General features: G+C 41.1%; 1 protein-coding gene across 1 annotated transcript; it reads left to right on the top strand.

The window, feature by feature from the left end:
* Positions 1-1,164: 1,164 nt before the first annotated feature.
* SUSD2 (sushi domain containing 2) lies at positions 1,165-19,442 on the top strand. Its single transcript, XM_062504670.1, has 15 exons — positions 1,165-1,231; positions 2,496-2,700; positions 4,033-4,184; positions 4,681-4,851; positions 5,098-5,272; positions 6,482-6,683; positions 7,723-7,808; positions 8,025-8,293; positions 9,272-9,415; positions 9,785-9,940; positions 10,980-11,228; positions 12,306-12,578; positions 13,090-13,272; positions 17,515-17,605; positions 18,779-19,442. The coding sequence occupies exons 1-15, from the start codon at positions 1,165-1,167 to the stop codon at positions 19,440-19,442; spliced, it is 3,087 nt and encodes a 1,028-aa protein (XP_062360654.1).
* Positions 19,443-19,798: the final 356 nt, after the last annotated feature.

The raw sequence follows: 19,798 nt of genomic DNA, 5'->3' as shown, positions 1-19,798 counted from the left end.
ACATTTGAGAGATTTAAGTTACTAGCATTACTAACAACTCTCTTGATTGCAAAGACTCAGTCGTACAGACCCAGACTGACGAGACAAAAATGGATTTTCTACATACGGCTTTACCCAAGGAAACAGTTTCAGCTCCCTTGCTTTCAGAGCCCGGCTCCAGCCTGCAGTTTCTTGTTCCTATACAAGTGTGATGGTTTGCAGTTCCTGAGCACGAATTTCTCTTGCAAACGCCGCCCATGGGCTCATTTCTGCTTTGCAGTAGCGCTCTATGTCACCAGGTGACACCAGCGAGTCGTTTAAGGCACTGCTCATGTCGCTCAGATCCCACCCACAAAATCCAACACGTCCGAAGATTGCTCCCAGACAAAAGCTGCCAGGACAGAGAGGACTTGGGAGCCTTTGCGTCCCCAGGACAGCCTGTACCTGCACCTGGAACACTGGGGCTACGTGTTTTCCTTCCTATGGAAAAGAGCTGGCGTTCTCCTTCTGGATCCCATTGCAGGAATTTCGATTCCACCTCCAAAATTGCATCAATCCAGGGATTGCTCCCACACAAGAGACGTGCTGCTGGGGAACAGATAGAAGTGCCCTGAAATGAACCCCCTGATTTAAGCCCTTAAAATGATGAAAAAGGGTGAGTTTCCTTCAACTTAACCCCTTAAAATTAGGGAAAAGGATGGGTCCTACCTTCATTTAAATCAACCCTCATGCTGTCACACATAGTGCAGTAAACATGCTTCCTCAATATCTGATTTTCTTCTGAACAAAACTGTACTGTCAGCATGTATTCCTTATCATTCTTCTAAGTGATAACAGGTTTTAGTTCCTCCAGCAAAATTAAAGTATAGAACTTATGCCAGTGACCCCATGGCCCTGAACTTTGAAGCAGAAGTGCTTGTAAAACAATAAACATCTACCTTCAGAAAAGCATGACTATTAATGTGAAGGAGTTGCAGTGACTCTTTCCCCTTCTATCTTTCCCTTGATTGGAGATGACCTCTGAAATGGAGCATTTCATTCAATTTGTTTTGCTTCAGTAATTTAAAACAAACCTTTGAACAGCGAGAATCTTGTTTATTTCTGGACACCTGTTTCTGTTAAAGGCTTTTCCAGACTAGCACGAAGACTACCACAATCAGCCATCCTGAATCATCTGGACAAAATATGAAATTCATTGGCTTAGATGTTTCTTTCTTCATTCTCTCCTCCCTCACCGCTCTTTGGAATGCAGGTGAGTGATTTTCAGTATTTTGCTGCTTTTAACTGCAAACTTTTTTGACTTCTCTACTTCAGAATACACAGCTTGGTAAGAAATTGCTGATACCACCTTTACAAGCTAAAGCAAAGGTACACAGGCCAACTTTTACCTGCCTGGTGTAATTTTCTTCCTCTATAATTTCCAGCAGGTCAGTGGATCTCTTCTGTAAGTAAACAGGCAATCTGGAGAATGCAGTAAATGTATTTAAAGACAGGAAAAACTTTATAGTTTCCCATGTTGAACAAGTGTTTTTACTTACCTTCTTTGTATTTTCCTGTGCTTGTTCTTCACCACCTACCTTGATCCCTGCCTTTCTTTTTCCTCGTGTCCTCCCAAATAATCAATGGTCCCTTAGTTGCTTTTTCATAATTGGTTCCAATTTTACAAGATCCATGTCCAAATTTAGGATTTCTGGTACTTACCTACATCATCTCAGCATTGCATGGTATTCTTGATATAGTTCCCGAGCAGTGTTATCCTTGTAAGATTCCACTTCCCTAAAGGTCCTCAGTGCTCCCAGCTGTCTGTGCAGCTTGTCCATCTCACTTCACTCCCCCTTAACTGGGGGTGAAATCCAGCTATTCTTGACAGTGTTACTGTAATGTCTGTCGTCTTCTCACTGTTCTATTTGTTTTGTAGCTTTCCAGGTGATGTCCAGTAATTACTCATAGTCTGTAAGCCAAGAACCTACTCACCTGTCTGTGTACCCAGGGCTCATAACACCTGCCTTTTTAAGGCCAGACTCAAATGAAATGCACAAAACAAAGACATTTCAGTAGCTCTTAATAAACTTGTGTTGGAGCCCATTTTGTTGATGATGTTAACTTTCAAAGAGCACTGGCCTTTCATTCTTACTGATTCCCATGTGAGGCTGATGGTGGGGGGGGGGGTGCTGTTCTGGTATATTTAAGACTTAATCTCAAAAATAAATGTAATTAGTGACATTCACTGAGGGGCTACTCTGAAGATTTATCTGTCTATTATATGTAAAAATACCCATGGAATTAATGAAATGATGTAGTGGCTGGGAGGTAAATAAGTGTATTTTGCTGTTCAAAATGGAGCAACCTTAATATGCAGGTGCTTACAGCCTTCACCTAAATACAGTCCTTGACTAATGTAACCAGCCTGTTTTATTTACTTACAGCAGTCCTTTGGATGATGTACTCATGCTTCAGAGAACATCTAGAAGAGTTTAATAACATTCCTGAGTCCTTTTTTTTCTTCCTTTAACAAGGAGCTCAAGACTCTTGTGCACACCGATGTGGGGAGTTGCTTGGTACCTGTTCTTGCCAGGTGACATGCCAGTCCTTGGGGATATGCTGTCCTGATTACACAGAATTTTGTCTTCAAATTTCTCCATACTCAGGATCTCTTATGGGAGGCAAAGACTTTTTGATTAGCAACACAACTCTTACGGCCTCTTCTGTGCTACAATGCAGGTGAGCCATGATTTTATATTCGTCTGCCAAAGGGAGGCAAAACTTCAAAACCTCACTCTCCAACAATAGACAATTACCACAAAACAAAACCAGTCTACACAGGACTGACAACTTTATAAAGTTGTTGGAATCCTGAAATGTACAAAAGTTCTGCTCACCCTCACCTTCAAGGATACCTGCTAACTGTATTTCTACACAGAATTTTTTCTTTTGGGTTGAGTTATTGTGTGGTACAATCATCATTCTGCTCATTCTTCCCTTAACATATTAAACAGTGACTTTTTGAAAAGAGTTTCCTTTCAGGGCACTTGATTGTCAATATTTCTTTAGCATTTCCCTTTGTGGGAAAGAAGTACTTATTTCTTAATCTGAGTGAGAAAACAGCAAAATAGAAATGTAGGTAAGATGCCTGATGTTGTTCCTGTAAGAGAAAGCTGTGAATCCTAAATGTGTCAGCCTGTATCACACTTAGGTGCACGTGGCACGTGCAATACATACAGTACACTGAATTTTGATGACCCCAATGTTGTGCTATTATTTCCACAGAAGGTTCTGAGTGAGATTTTGGAGTCCTTCCCATCTGGGTAGCAGTACCTGAAAAGGTTTTCAATTCTTTATTTGGAAAACCTTTGACCAAGACATTCATTCTGTAGAACACAAATGTGTACCTTGAAGTACCTGCAGGGTTACATAATCATAGCCAAGGCAAATTTCAGACAAGCAAAGGTACTATTTCCTGGCAGGCCCCAGATCCCTCTGATACTTGAAGTAGATATGCAGTCCTCATATATCAGTCTTGAAGAGTCAAAGGTGGGGTTATACCCTAGGACACTGGGCAAGAGCTCTAACTGGAATCAAATGGTTAAATAACAAGAAATGCATCCTGAGTTAATCTTTGCAACAGAAATTCTAGAACAGCATGAAATTACTTTTGTTGCCTTCACAGGACTTACTAGGAGAAAAAAACCCAAACAAATCAGAAATTTGCAATAACTCTGCATCATGCTCATTGTTAGCCACCCTGTAATCCTACTAATGTTATAACATTATCTTACTCTTCCCATTGCCCCTTTGTTGCTGATTTACCATGTCTCCCCCCTAGTAATTAAACATCAAATTGAAGGTTTGTGGATTGCTGTATATTTGTGCAGTTCACAGCAGAATTCACATTGATGTAATCAGCAGATTTTTCCAGTTTATATTCCCCTGCTACAAGCAAAACAGCCCCAGACTTGAAATGATACACACATGGTATAAGGCTGCTTGTTGAAACACATGAAGATTTTTCCTTCTATCTATGGTGACACTGAAAATTGTCTTCAACATCTACAGGTTCAAGCAGCATATCATAACCAGTGGCTATGTTGACAAGGATGGAAAAGCCCACTGCATCTCCCCATTGCTTTATGAGACCGGTTTCATCCCTCTTGAAGTTTCTACAGATGATGGGTCAACTTTTCCCTATTCTGGAACTTGGTTATCAGGTTACTTAAATCTACAGCATCCCTCTTTTTCCTATATTCCTCCTCCATACATGCAAGAGTATATAAGTCTTTACTTTTGATCAGTTTCATTCTTCCTTAAGAGGCCTCAGAAAAGAAAGCCTTGCTGGCCTCATGTTAATTCATCTTTTGAGAGATGATCTTTCCCAGCAATTGAGTAGTAGCAGCAGCATTAACTGATAAAAATCCTGCTTAAAAATGAAGTTGACCAAAACAGTTCCCACTTCATCTTTACTTCTATCCCTTTTTGTCCCCTCTTCAAATAATTGCATTGTGATGTTGCAATCTAAGGACTGCAAGTATCAGTAAGGGTTGCATTCTCTCAGCTTCAGCTTATTCTTTTCATGTCATGCATCCTGTGCTGTATAAAACAAACCCAGGGGAAATACTGCTAAATCTTATATAATATAGTAGCACTTTTTCAGGACTATGCAAAGCCAAAATGTCATTAGCCCTCTTTTTCTGCTCTGCAATGCAGTACATCACAGCAAAGTTTCAGATGAAGAAAAATGCACATTGGTAAATGAGACAAAATGGCAATACTATGGCACCCCCAACACTGGTGGGAACTTAACTCTTAACTGGACACACCAGACACTTGCAGCAGCAACCCACGTCAACATAGAAGTCTGGGGATACCAGGAAACAGGTAAAGTGACCTTTTCCCCACCTGTACACAAGCATTTACCACACACATAACTTATGTGCAGAGCTCTGCACAGCTTGTGATCTCTTTCACTGAGGCCTCAAGAAGAGACCTGTAAGTATAAATAGCTGATGACAATAATGTCAGCTTTTCCTCTTCATTTACCTATGGGTGGACACATCTAATTTCAGTTTTGTGGCAATTGTTCTTTTTCATCATCCAAAACCATTTTCTTCCTCTATCTGACAGGTGACAGTTATTCACAAAACTGGATGGCTGAATGGAAATACCTTTATACTTTGGCAAGAGAAATTCCCAATACAGGGAAATATTCTTTCATTCCTGTACCTGCAGAGGGAAATTACAGTACATGGCACTTTGGAATTTTGAGAATTATACCCAGCAACTATTTTGACGGGCAGAGGCAAGTGCATCGCAACATTTAGTAATAATAATAATAATAATAATAATAATAATAATAATAATAATGGCTACCTTATAAGTTGTTTCCTTTGGCATTCAAAACTGAGATTCAGGCTCCATTTCATGTGAAAAAAATGAGGAAAAAACTGGAAGGTCAAAAGTAATAAAAATTAATGAGTCAACATAAAGACAGTTTACAAAGTAAAGAGGAGCATGGAGGAAGAATCATGAAGTCTGCCACAAGCAGACTGATGCACTCTTGGTCACCCAGTAAGGGCTGCTTTGGTAAAACACTCCTGCAGTTTTATTGATGGACATGATGGTCTAGGACATAGAATATCCCTTTGGTCAGCCTGGGTTGGCTGTCATGGCTGTGTTCCCTCCTGGCTTTCTACCTGGGGGCTGCATGAGAAGCAGAGAAGACCTTGACATTGTGCCAGCACTGCTCAGCAGGAGCTAAAACACTGGTGTGTTATCAGCACTTTGCATTCCTTCAAATTTTATGCCCATTTCCTTTTGTTTCATTGCATATTTCCCTATGATTTTTAGTGAACTACCTATGTAAGTGTTCCATGGATATTCCTCCACAGTTCTTCTCATCTGCAGATTTTATGTAGATGGTGTAGATTCTGTGTGTATATAAATGCCACCTCTTCAGTGTTACAACATATTGCCAATACATCTGAACCTTTTTTAACATTTAGGAGTTGCTAGCCAGAGAAGAATAACCTTTTATCCTTCTAGAGGGTTTTTAATTACACTTTGCATATGATAATTTTTCATGGGGGAAAAGCAGAGTGGAACATTTCAAGGATTCTGAACAGTTTCTGTAGCCACTAGTCCTGATATTACTGAGGTGCAGTTGTTATTTTTTGTTAAAGAATCCAGATATTCTCCATTCTGGCCTAAATGAAATTACAGTGTCAAAAGGCATGAATAGAAAACCTGCCTCTAAAAGGATCCATGTAAGTCAGAATGATTATTGCATACTTGCTGCATGCTGTCCTGTCACCTCCTGAATTTGGAAAATTTGATTTCCTGTAACTTTTTGAAGGAAAAAGAAAGCAGTGGGCTTTGCAATGAAATAACTTGAAAGTCAAAAGACACTTTGTAATTATAATTAGCAATTGAGCCACAGTGCTACTGTCAAAATAGTGCTTGTATCAGATGTATTTTTTGTTTCTTTTCTTTTTCTTTTTTATTTTTCCAGCAACATTCCATCGATCTGGAGCTCAGAACATGCATTGGCTTGGCACCTTGAGAAGGACTTCAGAAATGACCCAAATGCATGGGCAACTGCAAAATGTATCGAATGGGACAGAAAGGAAGAGTTGCTTCCAAACTTCTTGAAAGAAATTATAGACTGCCCTTGCACCTTGGCACAGGCAAGAGCTGACACTGGCAGGTTTCATGTAAGTTATTAATTGATCCCTCTGGCTTATTAAAATTCCAGGTAGAAGCTTAAGTAGTGCCAAACTCCACACACACCCCTGTTCCCTCTCTTAACACCATTACAAGAAAATTAAGTTATACTTAGATTTGCCCAAGTGGCATATCAAGTTACAGAGGTAAATACAGCTTATCCAGGTAGTATGAATAAAAGTGCCGACAGGATAGGAGATGGCAGTTACATTCAAACAGGGAATTAAAGCAGTAGTTCCAATGTTAGACTGAAAACACTCTGTGGAGCTGGGAGCAGGGGTGAGTTCCTCGAGATCCTACAAGACAGTAGTCTGTGTTTGAAGGTGATATCCCATGCTGTAGCAAACTATTTCTGCCTTGTTTATCATGCTGTGCTGCAAATCCTTCTGCCTTGCACTTCAGAGCTTGAGCCCAGAGCTGTGAATCCATTATTTCTTTTATCCTGCTTCCTTCCTCCTTCTCACCTTTACTGTTATCAAGGAGCTGACAAAAGCTAAGAAATCAATTGCCATTCAGTCTACACTTTCACTTACACTGCTGATCTGAGGACCAGATGAGAGTGACTTCCTCTTATATTTATGATATCAAATGGTGGCACGTGTTTATGCATTAAAAAAAAAAAAGTTGGGTAAACCTTGTTACTATTCTGGTTATGAAGCTCAAAACATGATGTGTACAGTTCAAATCTTGTAAAGACAAAAAATAGATCTACTACCACTGTCTAAGAACATAGGATAAACATTTACTTTGTTGTGTCTGTGTTTGTTGTACACTTACAGTTGAATCCACATCTGGCTGTATTTATTCTTCAAGGTCTGTTGTAAAAGACTGCAAAATATTCAGGTCAGAGATGTTGCTCCAGACCAGTATTAAATTCATCATTTTCCTATCATTCCATGCTACTCAACACACAACCAGTTCATGTCAACTTTACACATACATCAGATACAAAGGGTGGGAACAGAATGTAAGAACAGAAAGGACAATGAGGAAAGAACCCCATTAAGGGTGAATGTTGATCTTTTTCAGACAGATTACGGCTGTGACATTGAAAAGGGAAGTGTGTGTACTTACCATCCTGGTGCTGTGCATTGTGTAAGAGCCATCCAAGCCAGGTAAAGTAAAACTTTTAAACTGCATTTTTTGGATTAATCTTTTCATCTCAGCGACAGCAGCATCACAGAAGTAAGGGGTGAAGTCTAACTGGATATCAGATAAAGCCTGGCAACCAAAATATTTAGCTGTATCCACAAAAAGGCAATAAGTAACCCCTAAATAGAAATGGACCCCACAGAGTTAAATTACTATTTTCTTGCTGCTTTTCTTATCAGTCCCCAGTATGGGGCTGGACAGCAGTGCTGCTATGACTCCACGGGAACCCAAATCCTCACACACGACTCCACTGGAGGCAGCACACCTGATCGAGGGCATGACTGGGGCTCACCACCTTTCCTGAAGCCTCCCCGGATACCTGGCTTTTCCCATTGGCTTTATGATGTTATCAGCTTCTATTACTGCTGCCTGTGGTCTGATAACTGTGACTTCTACATGAAAAGGAGGCCCTCTAGTGACTGCAGGACGTACCGCCCGCCCCGAGCTGGTAAGGGCTCCAAAATTTCAAAATTATGGACATTTTTGGTGCAGTGTTGGCTTTTAGAATATTTGTATGTGTGCATATATGACTTGACAGTGGTGAGGGTATAATGTCCTGTGGAAAAATTCCATGGAAAGTTTCTATTGATCTATCATTTACAAAACCTGTATGTGTTTTTTAATTGTGCTGCAAGATTTTCTGCTGTTGAACATCTCACTCACCCCTAGAACCTAAGTAGTCAAAGCATAATAGTCAACGTCCACCACTTTGTATCATCAGTGTGGACTTCTTCAGAAAAAAGGTGGTTAGAGGTGGTTAATGACAGCTAGAAATTAGCTAGAAAAACTATCATGGTGAGAAATATTCATATCAAAAAAGAAAGTTTTACAATTTACAATGTGTCTTTTTTTTCTCCTGCTTGCTTTTAACTCACTCTTCAAGCCTTGCCATACCTCTATTGCTGCCACATGTTTTGCCTTCTATACTGCTGAGATACTGAGGTGTCCAGAAGGACTTGGACTCCCATAAAGAAGTGCAAAGAGGCAGCAGTTTTAATCAGGAGAAAAGAAAAAAACTGTAGAGGGCATTGCATGAGGTGGTTAGGGGTCATGAATGAATAAAGAAACCCCATCAAAAATATTGGCAGAAGCAGGGTTTTATATGAATTTGAAAATGAATATGAATTTGTGAAAACACAACTTGATGGCAAGGTGCATTGTATTAGTTACTATAGAGATTAAAGCATACAAAAGAAGATAAATTAGAAGCAATTTGGAACAATTTGCGTGGAAGTTGGAAAGGCAAAAGGGAATAAGGGTGAAAAGGATATGGATGTGAAGATAAGGCAACAGCCCTGTATTCATGTCCAAATCTCCTATACTGCATGTGACACAGACTTCTAGCCTCTTTCCTTTCTCATGAACTTGAGGGGTAATAGATTGTGATTTTTGCTTGCTCTTAATTATCTTTTTGCTTTTAAAATAGCATCTGCTTTTGGCGATCCTCATTTCTTTACATTTGATGGTCTGAACTTCACCTTCAATGGCCTAGGAGAATACACACTGGTAGAGTCTGATCTCACATCCCTGACAGTGCAAGGGAGGACACAGCAGGCACGCTTTCCCAATGGTAAGTTGGTAAGAGAGGAATCAGAGCTTCTGAGCTTGCTTGATTTGCACTTTGCAGCAATCCTCCTGTCATCTCCAGTCTTCTTTTTTGGCCATTTGTGAATGGTCAGCATTCTGAAGATAATCAGAATGCAGATAACATCTTCAGGAAAAACTTCCCAATCAAAGTTTAATTGCTAGTTTTATTGGGTGTGAGAAATGAAAGTGTAAGGTTTTCTACTGTGTTCAAGAGCTCAAAAAAAAAAATAATCTTCTCTCCATGTCCATTCTCAATGCAGAGGCATAAGGCCAGCAATAGGCACAGCTGCCAGCTGATGCAGTTGGATAGCATTGTTGATTTGGTTTTTTTGTGGGGTTTTTTATTTGGAAGGAACTGAGGCTCAGGGGACAAGCTTGTCTGCAGTGGCCATGCAGGAGAACAACTCTGATGTGATTGAAGTGCGCTACTCTGAGGATTTGAATCTGGAGGTCCTCTTGAACCAGAGGGTTCTCAGCTTCTCTGAACAAACTTGGCTGGACTTGAAAGGTTAGTTACACTTATCAGCCTTGTTGTAAGCAGTTCTATTCTGATGCAACCCACGGACAGCTAAAAATATCTCCAGGTACATACATTTCAACTCCCTTTTCAGCATCCTTTTTTGAAATGTCTTAACAGGTGACTTCAATGTCCATGTTTTCTATGTGCTCTTTTGTTTGCAGAGCAATGGTTTTCCTTCTCATCCTGTGGACAGTGAATGGAATTAAAAACTCTGTCCTCTACATTCTGCTTTGAGCTTACTGCATCTAATGCAACGAGGCCTACCAAATAAAATGAAATCTAGTGAAATATAACTAAAATATATATGTAAATATAACTGAATTCCAAATTTACCTATTGGGAGTTCTGTCAATAGGTCAGATATTATTCCTCTATTCTCCTGCCAAAAAGACTATAAAAAGTTGACTTTTTGTCCAACGGGGCTGTGATCGTTTGATTAGTCCTTATGATCATTTGACAAATACTCATCATACATCACTTCAATTTTACCAGTAAACCCCCTATTCAGCAGAAGAAAATTTCTGTGGCTAGCAATTAGTATTCTTCACATGGCTGAAGAGTTGAGGGAGAGCTACACTGACAAGGAGCTGCAGAAGCAGAGATACAGGGAGGGAAAAAATTGGAAGGGACATTGAGGGGGCCTGGAAAAAAAGCCATATTAGGGAGATGTTGACAAGAAAAGGGAGGAGAGGAAAAGTGTGACCACTGAGAGCTGATTCCAGCTCACAGCCTCTCTGATGTAGACATCTCATGTCTTTAAGCTTCTGGTCTGGGACACTGGCAGGAGGCATCTTGTATCAACACTGGGCCTTTCTTTGCTACCACTCTCTAGTGGCCTTCTTATCACAACTGTAGTGTGAAGGTGTGGCTTCCCTTTAAATGCTTCTTAGAGTGCAGCTTAGAGTGGAAGGGAGGAAAACCTGTATGAAAAATGGTTAAAAATTATGATTTTAACTGATGCTAAAACACAACAGTTTTTTCACTGTGGATAATTAGCTATTTTGTCCTCTTCTTCTCATTTTTTTAGGTCTCTTTCTCTATTCTACGCCTGATCAGAACATCACAGTGATGTTCTCTTCTGGGTCTGGAGTGGAAATAAGGGGAAGCGGAGGACTTCTGACCCTGACAGTTCTGCTCCCAGAGAAGTTTATGAATCACACATGGGGTCTCTTTGGGGTAATGAATGACAATCCAGAGGATGACTACACCTTCAAGAACAAAACCACCTTGTCAGTTCATGCAAGTCCCCAGCAGGTGTTTGGGTTTGGAGCTAGCTGTAAGTAATTTCTCTGGTCTATTACTACATTTTTTTTTACAAATTCAAAACAGCTCATGATTTAAGGACTAGGAAGTTAAGTCTGTGCCAAGCAACCAGTACTGGGGGAAGAGAAGGGAGTAAGAGAAGTATGCCCTTCTCTACCCACATGGGGAGTGAAAACAGAGCTATGATGGAGTGTTCAGCACTTTGTCCCACCAAAAGTCAGACCTCGTATTTCACAGGTTACACTTTCAGAATACCATCTACTATGGTCAGCTCAACACAGCATCAGCAGACTACAGTGTTACAGAGTACAGCAAAAGCCAGGGCCAGCTATCTTTTCCCAGAATGTTAGCAATGTTTTCATCATGTGCCACTCTGACAATTTAAAAAAATCATTTATTAAATCACAATTTAGTAATTGTCTCTTTAAAGTAGAGGGCGTATAAAAGAATGGGTCCTATCATTTAATGAGTGATTAAGCTGCTCTATTTAATCTGCAGCATTAGATTGGTCAGCACTCCTTCTGACATCAGGTTAGGAGATGGGCCAGAAACATAATGCAAAATACCCTCTGGCTACCAGTTGATCTCTGTATTGAGCACAGTGTAACCATGCTCCAGGGTTCAGATGATACTGAAAAGTCTCACTGCATCAGCCTCAGGAAGTTTCTGATACAACAGAATGAAAAAAAAAAAAAAAGAGCAGGACCATGGCAGACTTCTGAATTTAGGGACACAGAGTCCCAAGATCTGTGTTGCTTATAATGGTTGCTTTAGGTAGCTCTTTTGTCACCATTTTGCTAGGAGGCACATAAAACCATCTTAATGGAAAATCATAGCTACACAATTATTTGGATCCAATTTTAAGAAAATGGTCGAACAGCAGGTTAAATAAACACCAACTTTGGTGCTAAGTTACGATGTTGCATATGAAAAGGAAAATAATCTTGAGCTGGAAGGATGCTGTAGGGCTTCCTATATCTCTTCCAGCTCTAGCTACATTTCTGTACATAAACACTTGGATTAGTAGCAGAATGTGGTCTATGCTGGCAATGTTACATATGAATCTCTCTTTCTTTCTCTGTCTCCCAAGGGGCTGTTGAAAATGGAAGTTCTCTCTTTACTTATGACACGGAGTTCTTGCTGAACAGTTTCTTTTATGGGGAGAAGCACAATGCTTCCTTTCTGCCTGTGTTCTCCCCTTATGAAGACCCTGCTGACCCCCTGGTAGAAGAGATGGTCTCACGCTGTGGCTCTGACCCATTCTGCAGATTCGATGTCCTGACAACAAGAAACCTTCAAGTGGGAAGTTCCACAAGACTTTCCCATCAGAATCACAAGCAGATGGTGGAACATCTAGAGCCAGGTGATACAACATTCCACAAAACATCATTACAGAAAAACAGGATATTCTGAGTTGGAAGGGACCCACTGAGATCATCAAGTCCAAACCTTAAGTGAACAGCCCATAGGGAGCATCACTACAGTTATTTCTACAGGGCATTGAAAGAGTTAACACTGTTTGAGGAGGCTTTGCTTAACTGTAGGTTCATGCACCTATAAATAATCTGATCGTGGGGAATCATCCTTGTACCAGGAAAACTCTGTACTGATAGAATACTTAGGTAAACTCAAAACAAATTTCTTTCCATTTCTTCCACTATAACACCACAGCATAGAAAGTTTATCTTCATTTTATATGCATTAAGCTGTCTTTCTTGGACTTTGAAATAATTTTTAAAAGTAGAGGGAAGTATCATCTTTCAGATAGCCTAAAAATCTTTGTTTTTTCCACTAAAATGGAATTTGAATCATTGTAATGGAGATTTGCTGGTCCAAATCCTAAATACTCTAACCAGATATGTCTCTTTTATTAGTGGTCTCTTGTGGCTGGCTGGATCATCCAACCAATGGAAGAAAGAATGATACTAAGTACCTGCAGGGCTCAACCATCAATTTCACCTGCAATGAGGGCTATGAACTCAAGGGGTCACAGGAAAGAACTTGCCAAATCTCAGGGACCTGGTCAGGAGAGACACCCCAGTGCAGCCCAGTAACAGGTCTGTTGTCTTTTAGATATCACTTGTTGTCACTAAAATATCATTGTCAAGGACAAGACAATCTCAGTATACCCTGATGGCCCTTGACAAAAGCAACTTTTCTTACTTGGTTAAACACTGGACATGAGATGTCTGAATTTCCAGAAAAACTATTATTCAAATCTAAATAACAGGTGATTTATGGTGTTTTTGTGCATTTTGGTGGAGGTTTGAAAGTTTTTGTTTTATCAATGGGTACAGGTACCTGAAGGGTGGATGAAGAGAGGATGGAGCCAGGCTTTTTTCAGTGGTGCCCAGGGACAAGACCTGAGGGCACAGGCATGCTCTGAAACAGAGAAGCTTCCCTCTGAACATCAGAAACCCCTTTTTTACTGTGATTATGATTGAGCACTGGCACGGCTTTCCCCGAGAAGTTACAGAGTCTCCCTCCCTGGAGATATTAAAAAATTGTCAGGTCATGGTCCTGGGTGACTCATTCTGGGTAGTCCTGCTTGAACAGGGGAGTTGGACAAAATGACCTCCAGAGGTCCCATCCCACCTCAACCATTCTGTGATCCTGTGGTTCGAGAGCAGACACAGCCCACACTTGTTGAAAACTTTCGCTCTTTTCCTAAAAGATTATGTTATCTCAAAATATAATTATATTATTGTATAGCAGTAAAAATATTGTGAATGATGCAATAGTATTAAGTAGAAATAACATAGATTTATTACCCCTCTTGTGTTACTACTAATAGATTATCAATTAGCCTGGGACTGTTGGGTTTAGTAGCACAGTGTGTCTCTATGATTTACAGAAAATGGCCCAAAATTTTCTTTTTATTCACTCACCACATACACTCCAAATGTCCTCAAGATGGCAATATTTCAAAGCACCAGGGTGATGCAAGGCCAGATGGCATGTTGAAGCACTTTTAATGCTGAGTTAATAGTTCCCAAAAGCACTCATCAAATAATTCATACTAACAGATTCTCCATTCTAAGACCCTTCCAAAGAAATGTGGAAAGTGCATTTCACATCAGCAACGAATTCCTGTCATGCTGGCACATTTCATCAGCTTCTGCAGGCCTGTACCAATTTCTTATACATTTCCAGTGTAGTTCTGAAATTAGTAATATTTTTAAGATGAACTGCAGTGAGTTTGGGCAGCAGAAAAATTTGCAAAGGCCGGATCTTAAAAAGGCAGTGGCAAAACATTCTGCCAAGCTGAAAGCTAAGAATATTTTTCCACTGCTGCCATCAACCACATACATACTGGATAAGAGCCAGTCAGTCTCAATAAGCAAAACAGATGCTGACATTTACACTAGCTAAAGAAAAGGGGGACAGAAAGGCAGCCCTGTGAGATGAGAGGAAAGGAGCTGGAAGATATGCAGTGATTGATTGCATTCAGAATGATGGAGATATGATGCAGCTTTTTGGATGAGCAAACAAAACCCACAGTGTTTGCCAATGCTTTCCTGAAAGATGACAAAGAAAAACGAGGTGTGAAAGAATTTTATTGATCTGATTGCAACAGAGATCTTCCTTACTGTTTGATATTTGGTGTTCCAGTTAACTTGCAATGTGGACCAAAACTGACCGTTTTTATTAGCCTCAGGAAGTTGGAGTATGGAAGTACTGTCCACAGCAGCAGGATACTGACAATACCAACAACTGATCAACACAATATAAAATACAAATTTCTCCACTCTTTTTTTTCTTGCTGCTATGCCCTAATAATGGCATTTGTATCTAGCCTTGTTTCTCCTTTTTCCACAAGCTGCTCTGCTAGATGTCAGTGTTTTCTGAGAAGGCTGTTTTATTGATAGGCCCAAGTCTCTACAGAGAAGAGGCAATGCAGTTCAAAGTTCCTTTCACTTATATCTAAATTTCTCATATTTTTATACCACGGACAGCTAGTTCTTGCTTTCCACTAACCCATTTCTGCCTCTGGTTTAAGATACAGTTGAAATCTAGTGCCAGTTTTCTGTTATATCTCTATTTGGCTATTTTCTCTATTGTCCAGCCCCCGAGCCTCTCCTCCAGTACAAAAAAGATCCTCCTGTTGTCAAAATCTGTTGTTCCTGAGGTCAGTTTTCTTTATTGTTTTTCTCTTTACACAGCAGAATGCTGCTGTTTCACCAACATCCATTTTATCAAGTCCTGTGACTAAAACCTTCTTGACACCAGGAAAATTATGGACAGCCCTTCTCAATTTCTGGGCGCCCAGATGGGTGACACTGACCTAGCCACTGTGATCAGCAGTCACAGTTTTACTTTGAGAGTGAACTATGAAACACACACTTTCTCAAAAATTATTTCTCTCAATTGATTTCTTTCATGCTGGTCAGGAGCACAGGGCCCAGCCCTCTGTTATTCTAAACTTACAGGTGTATTTTTTTACAGTGCTGTGTTTGCTTACACTTGCTGCGGTTTTGTGGCACATCAGATTCAAGCTCTGTCTTGCAAATCACCAAGGTTTTTTAGCTGCTCTATGCTTCCATTTTCCAAAGAGAATAGCTGAAATAAAGGCATGGGGACTAGGAAAATTGGATAGGAAAAGAGGTGGAAACAAGAAAATGTAGTGCCAGTTATTTTACAAAATCCATTTCAAAATTTTGAAACTTCAAATACAAAGTAAGTTGTTGGGCCTGCGTATTGTTGTTTTTGAGTTTTGCTTCCTTGGACTAAAGTTTCCATGGAAATCCTCTGCTAATAATTATTTTGCTATGCTTCTAATTACAATCCCACAGCAAGTCTTGCCAGTACCACAGCAAACTCTCTTCACAGAATATCACAAAGAGGAAAAACAAAGAAACCATCCAGAAAAAGCCAAAAAGGAGATTCTAATACATTTAGATGCAATATCCAGCTAAAAATCATAAGATAGTGGCAATATATGTACATACAGTCTTTTTGAGACAGACAATAATTCAGTGATATTAAGGGCAATCTAGTTTTGTTTGTCTTTTGGGCTATTTTCTCTTCTTTCCCCCTCCTCCATTCACTTTTAAATTTCCTTTTCCAGGCTCAGGGTCTGTGTAAATACTGCTCATTTTGAAAAGCTGTCAGAAATCTCATTAGTCTTCTGTGCTTTTTCCAAACACCAAGATTTCACAACAGAGGCAAATCACTACTGGACTAACTACTTTAGCCAGTGGTGGGTTCTCATCACTCTGCAGAGACTGGGTGCCTCCCTGTGAAGGATGTGTAAGCCAAACATTAGCTTTTGAGCCTTCTTCAGAAGTTGTTGTTCAACGCTTGTAAAACAGCTTATGTATCCCATTTCTTTCCTTAAACTTCACTCTAAACCAAATTAGCAGCTGAATATTCTGTTATAAGATCACAGAAGTGTCTGTTATGTCACTCTGCCATCACTGTGAGTGCTAGGCTGTGGTTTGGGCAGGTGTGACAAAGTGATGGAAGGCAGGGCTGATAAAAATGCAGCCACAATGTACTAAGTCTCAGATACAAAATGCAGGAATCATTGTTTCTCCCAGACAGTTCACTCCACATGCTGCATCTCCTAGCTTTTACAAATATTCTTATGCGTCATGGTAATCTCCTTAGTAGAATAAGAAAATTATAAATAATATATATATATATATAAATAACAAAATTATAATTTTTATTCAATATTTGTTTCATATCTGTTTTTTTCTCTCTTTCAGATGTCCTTGTTAGGCAGTCACAGAATCAAGTTGACACTTTTCCTGTCTTAGTGAGTTCAACCTCTGATGCAGTTCAGTGTACCCACATCAGCAGTCACTTCTCTTTTATGCAGATTATTAAGCAGCAAAGCTGGTTTCAAAATTTAATGCCAAAATAGGGGTAATATTTAAAGTAATCAAACAGTGTGGAATAAGGATTGAAAAACATTTCAGCTGTTGGGATTGACAGTTCTACATCAATATTGCACATTCACAAAGTTGACTACATATTAACCACTAGCCACCCTTTGAGTTAAAAAGCTTTTGCAGCCACATGCCCTAACAATCAAATGTAGGAATTCTGTGAGTTCCTAATCTTTACCAGTATCAGAAAATCTGAAAGGGTAAAGGCTTGGAAGTGACCTCTGGACATCATTTAGTCCAATCCCCCTGCCAAGGGAGGCAGTTCCACAAATAAAGAGAACAGAAAAATTAACACCATACGTACAATCTCAAAAATTGTCATGATTGCATTCAAATGGTTATGAAGAAATGTATATCAAAGTCTTCATGTTTTTTTTTTTTTTGTGGTTGATCTCTGTTTTTCAGCTATCAAACAAGTAATTGTTATTGGCAGTGTATTTGGAATAGTCGGTTTTGTAGTCCTGGTACGTCTGGGTTATTTATGCAGAAAGCAGAGGTAAGCCTTCACTGAACCAAAACCACAAATGAACCTCCTAAAAAATGACAACTGTTATGACTTTTAAAATAATAATTTAATAATGACCACTGGCAACAAATTGCCCGTGTGCTACAGGTAAAAAAAGAGTGCAACTGATGCATACACTTACCAACTGTATGTGCAACTGACTGCTGGAGAAAGAGGGCAGCATAGTGAATTAAAATGGTTTTGCCTAGGAATACTGGCAGATTGAAATGGAGATATGATTGATTTTCTGAACTTTGTTAGCCACTGTTACATTTTTAAGCCTTCTCTGTTCCAGGGTCCACAAGAAATAGAAGGCCAGATAAAATGGAGTTGAAATTGAGTTGAAATTGAATTTGAATGGAAACAAAATGGGGTTACAGTGCTTGGAAAGAAGACTGTATGTGTGAGGAAGAACTAAATATTTCTGAACTTACCACCAAAAAAAAAAGAAAAAAAATAAAGCACAGTGCCAAGCTAATAGAACACTGCTATTTTTTTTCAGTATTTCATCAGCTTAAAAATGGTACATTCACTAGGAATTCAGGTCAAAGAAACAAGAATGTGGCATATTATGCTATGATATTAAACTTTATGTGTGAAGCCACACTACTATATGGAGACCCGTTTTTGCTATGTGTTTCACAAAGGCCAAAAGAAATGTAAGCATATTTCCTCCCTCAAAATCAACCTTACAGCTTTATATGGCAGGAGGTTTCTGTACACCAGAAGTAAGATGCATCCACACTGTGTATTGATACAATAGTTAAGGCCTACAAACTCTGTTTTGATTCTTCCCCTTTCAGAATAGCAAATTGTTCTCTCCCTGTATGGGTTGCTATTTGATTACACAGCAGTGGTATAAATGGAGTACAAGGATGTTTGCCTTATTTCTGTTCCTGCCAAAGAAGCTTTTATTTTATTTTTAAACTGCTGGGGGGGGGGGGTTCCTGTTGGCTGCTTCTTAGCAAAACTTTTCTACCATTATTAAAATGTCTCACAGGCCAGGTAAAGACTTCGTAGAAGTTTAGACAAATGCTTGACATTACCACCTTGACACTTCGTCCTTTGGTATCTTCAGGTAGATCAAAACAAAACAAAGGGTCAAAACAAATCCCCAAACAAACCACAAACCCAAACCCTGTATTTCTGCATGTGCCTTTTTAGAAAGGCACGGTTTTTTAACGCTGCTCCTTCTCTTTCTCTTGCCTGCTGTGTTTGTGTGGGTCGCGCTCTAGAGGCGTGGGTGTCCCCTCACGTGCCCGCTCGCCAACGTCCCCGGTCCCTGAGCTCGTGTGGCTGGCTGTGCTCCTGTCTGTGTTCCTCTTTGTGTCCCTGTCCCTGTGTCCCTGTCCCTGCCACCCGGCGCCGGGACAGCGGCCCCCGCCCGGCCTCAGCTCCGCCCGCCTCAGGACGCGGCCTAGGAGCACACGGGGGGTTCTTCAGCCGCGCTGCTTTCTGCCCGCGCTCCCTCGGCGCGGCTCCGCTGCCCGCTCACTTCTGTGGGGCGGGTGGTGCCTCTTCACTTGGAGAACGACGCCCTAAATCGCAGCGTGCGGCGCTGGCCCCTCGCCGCCCGCGGAGCCGCTCGTGCCAGCGGTCCCTCAGAAAGTCTGCGGCGTTCTGTCCCTGCACCGTGTCCGTCCGTGCCTCGGGGCTCCAGGAGAGGAGAGCCGGGCTGCACCTGCGCTGTGCCGTCGGCTCCGACACCCCCAGGGGCAGCCCCGCGGGCGGAGGGCGTGCGCGGGGCAGGGACCGGCCGCGCCAGGCCGCGGGGCTGACGGGCTCCTGGCCGACCTCTTCCGCGGGACACTGGCTACGAGGGGAGTGACGACAGCGAGCCTTGGGTCGCTGCTGGGACCGATGAGTTCGTGTGTGCGTGTGTTTATGTGTGTGTGTGTGTTTATGTGTGTGTTTATGTGTGTGTGGCGTCCCGGCCAGCGAGGAGGGCTCCGCGAGGCCAAAGCGCTGCCCCAGGGCGAACGTCTCCAGCCCGGACCTGCCAGTGTCAGAAGTGGAAGCTCTGCGGTCCCGCGCTGCAGCAGGTTGGGATGTCGGTCTCTATCCTTTCCTGTCACATGGCTGGTAATAGGATCCCTCATCTGCCACTCGGCACCTCGCCGGGGCGCACTTACAGGACACATGCTGTAGGGCCTCCGCTTCCCGCACTTTGCGCTCTTCCCGGCC

This window comes from Cinclus cinclus, chromosome 17, assembly GCF_963662255.1.
Source record: "Cinclus cinclus chromosome 17, bCinCin1.1, whole genome shotgun sequence".
Classification (NCBI taxonomy): domain Eukaryota; kingdom Metazoa; phylum Chordata; class Aves; order Passeriformes; family Cinclidae; genus Cinclus; species Cinclus cinclus.
This window is presented reverse-complemented; position numbering and strand designations above follow the sequence as displayed.

Bases quoted from the DNA above. Each gene is read 5' to 3' on its own strand.
- SUSD2 (XM_062504670.1), top strand. From the start codon at position 1,165: ATGAAATTCATTGGCTTAGATGTTTCTTTCTTCATTCTCTCCTCCCTC. The intron at 11,229-12,305 runs GTAAGTAATTTC...CTGTCTCCCAAG, and splicing joins GTTTGGGTTTGGAGCTAGCT to GGGCTGTTGAAAATGGAAGT. The intron at 13,273-17,514 runs GTCTGTTGTCTT...TCTGTTTTTCAG, and splicing joins CCAGTGCAGCCCAGTAACAG to CTATCAAACAAGTAATTGTT.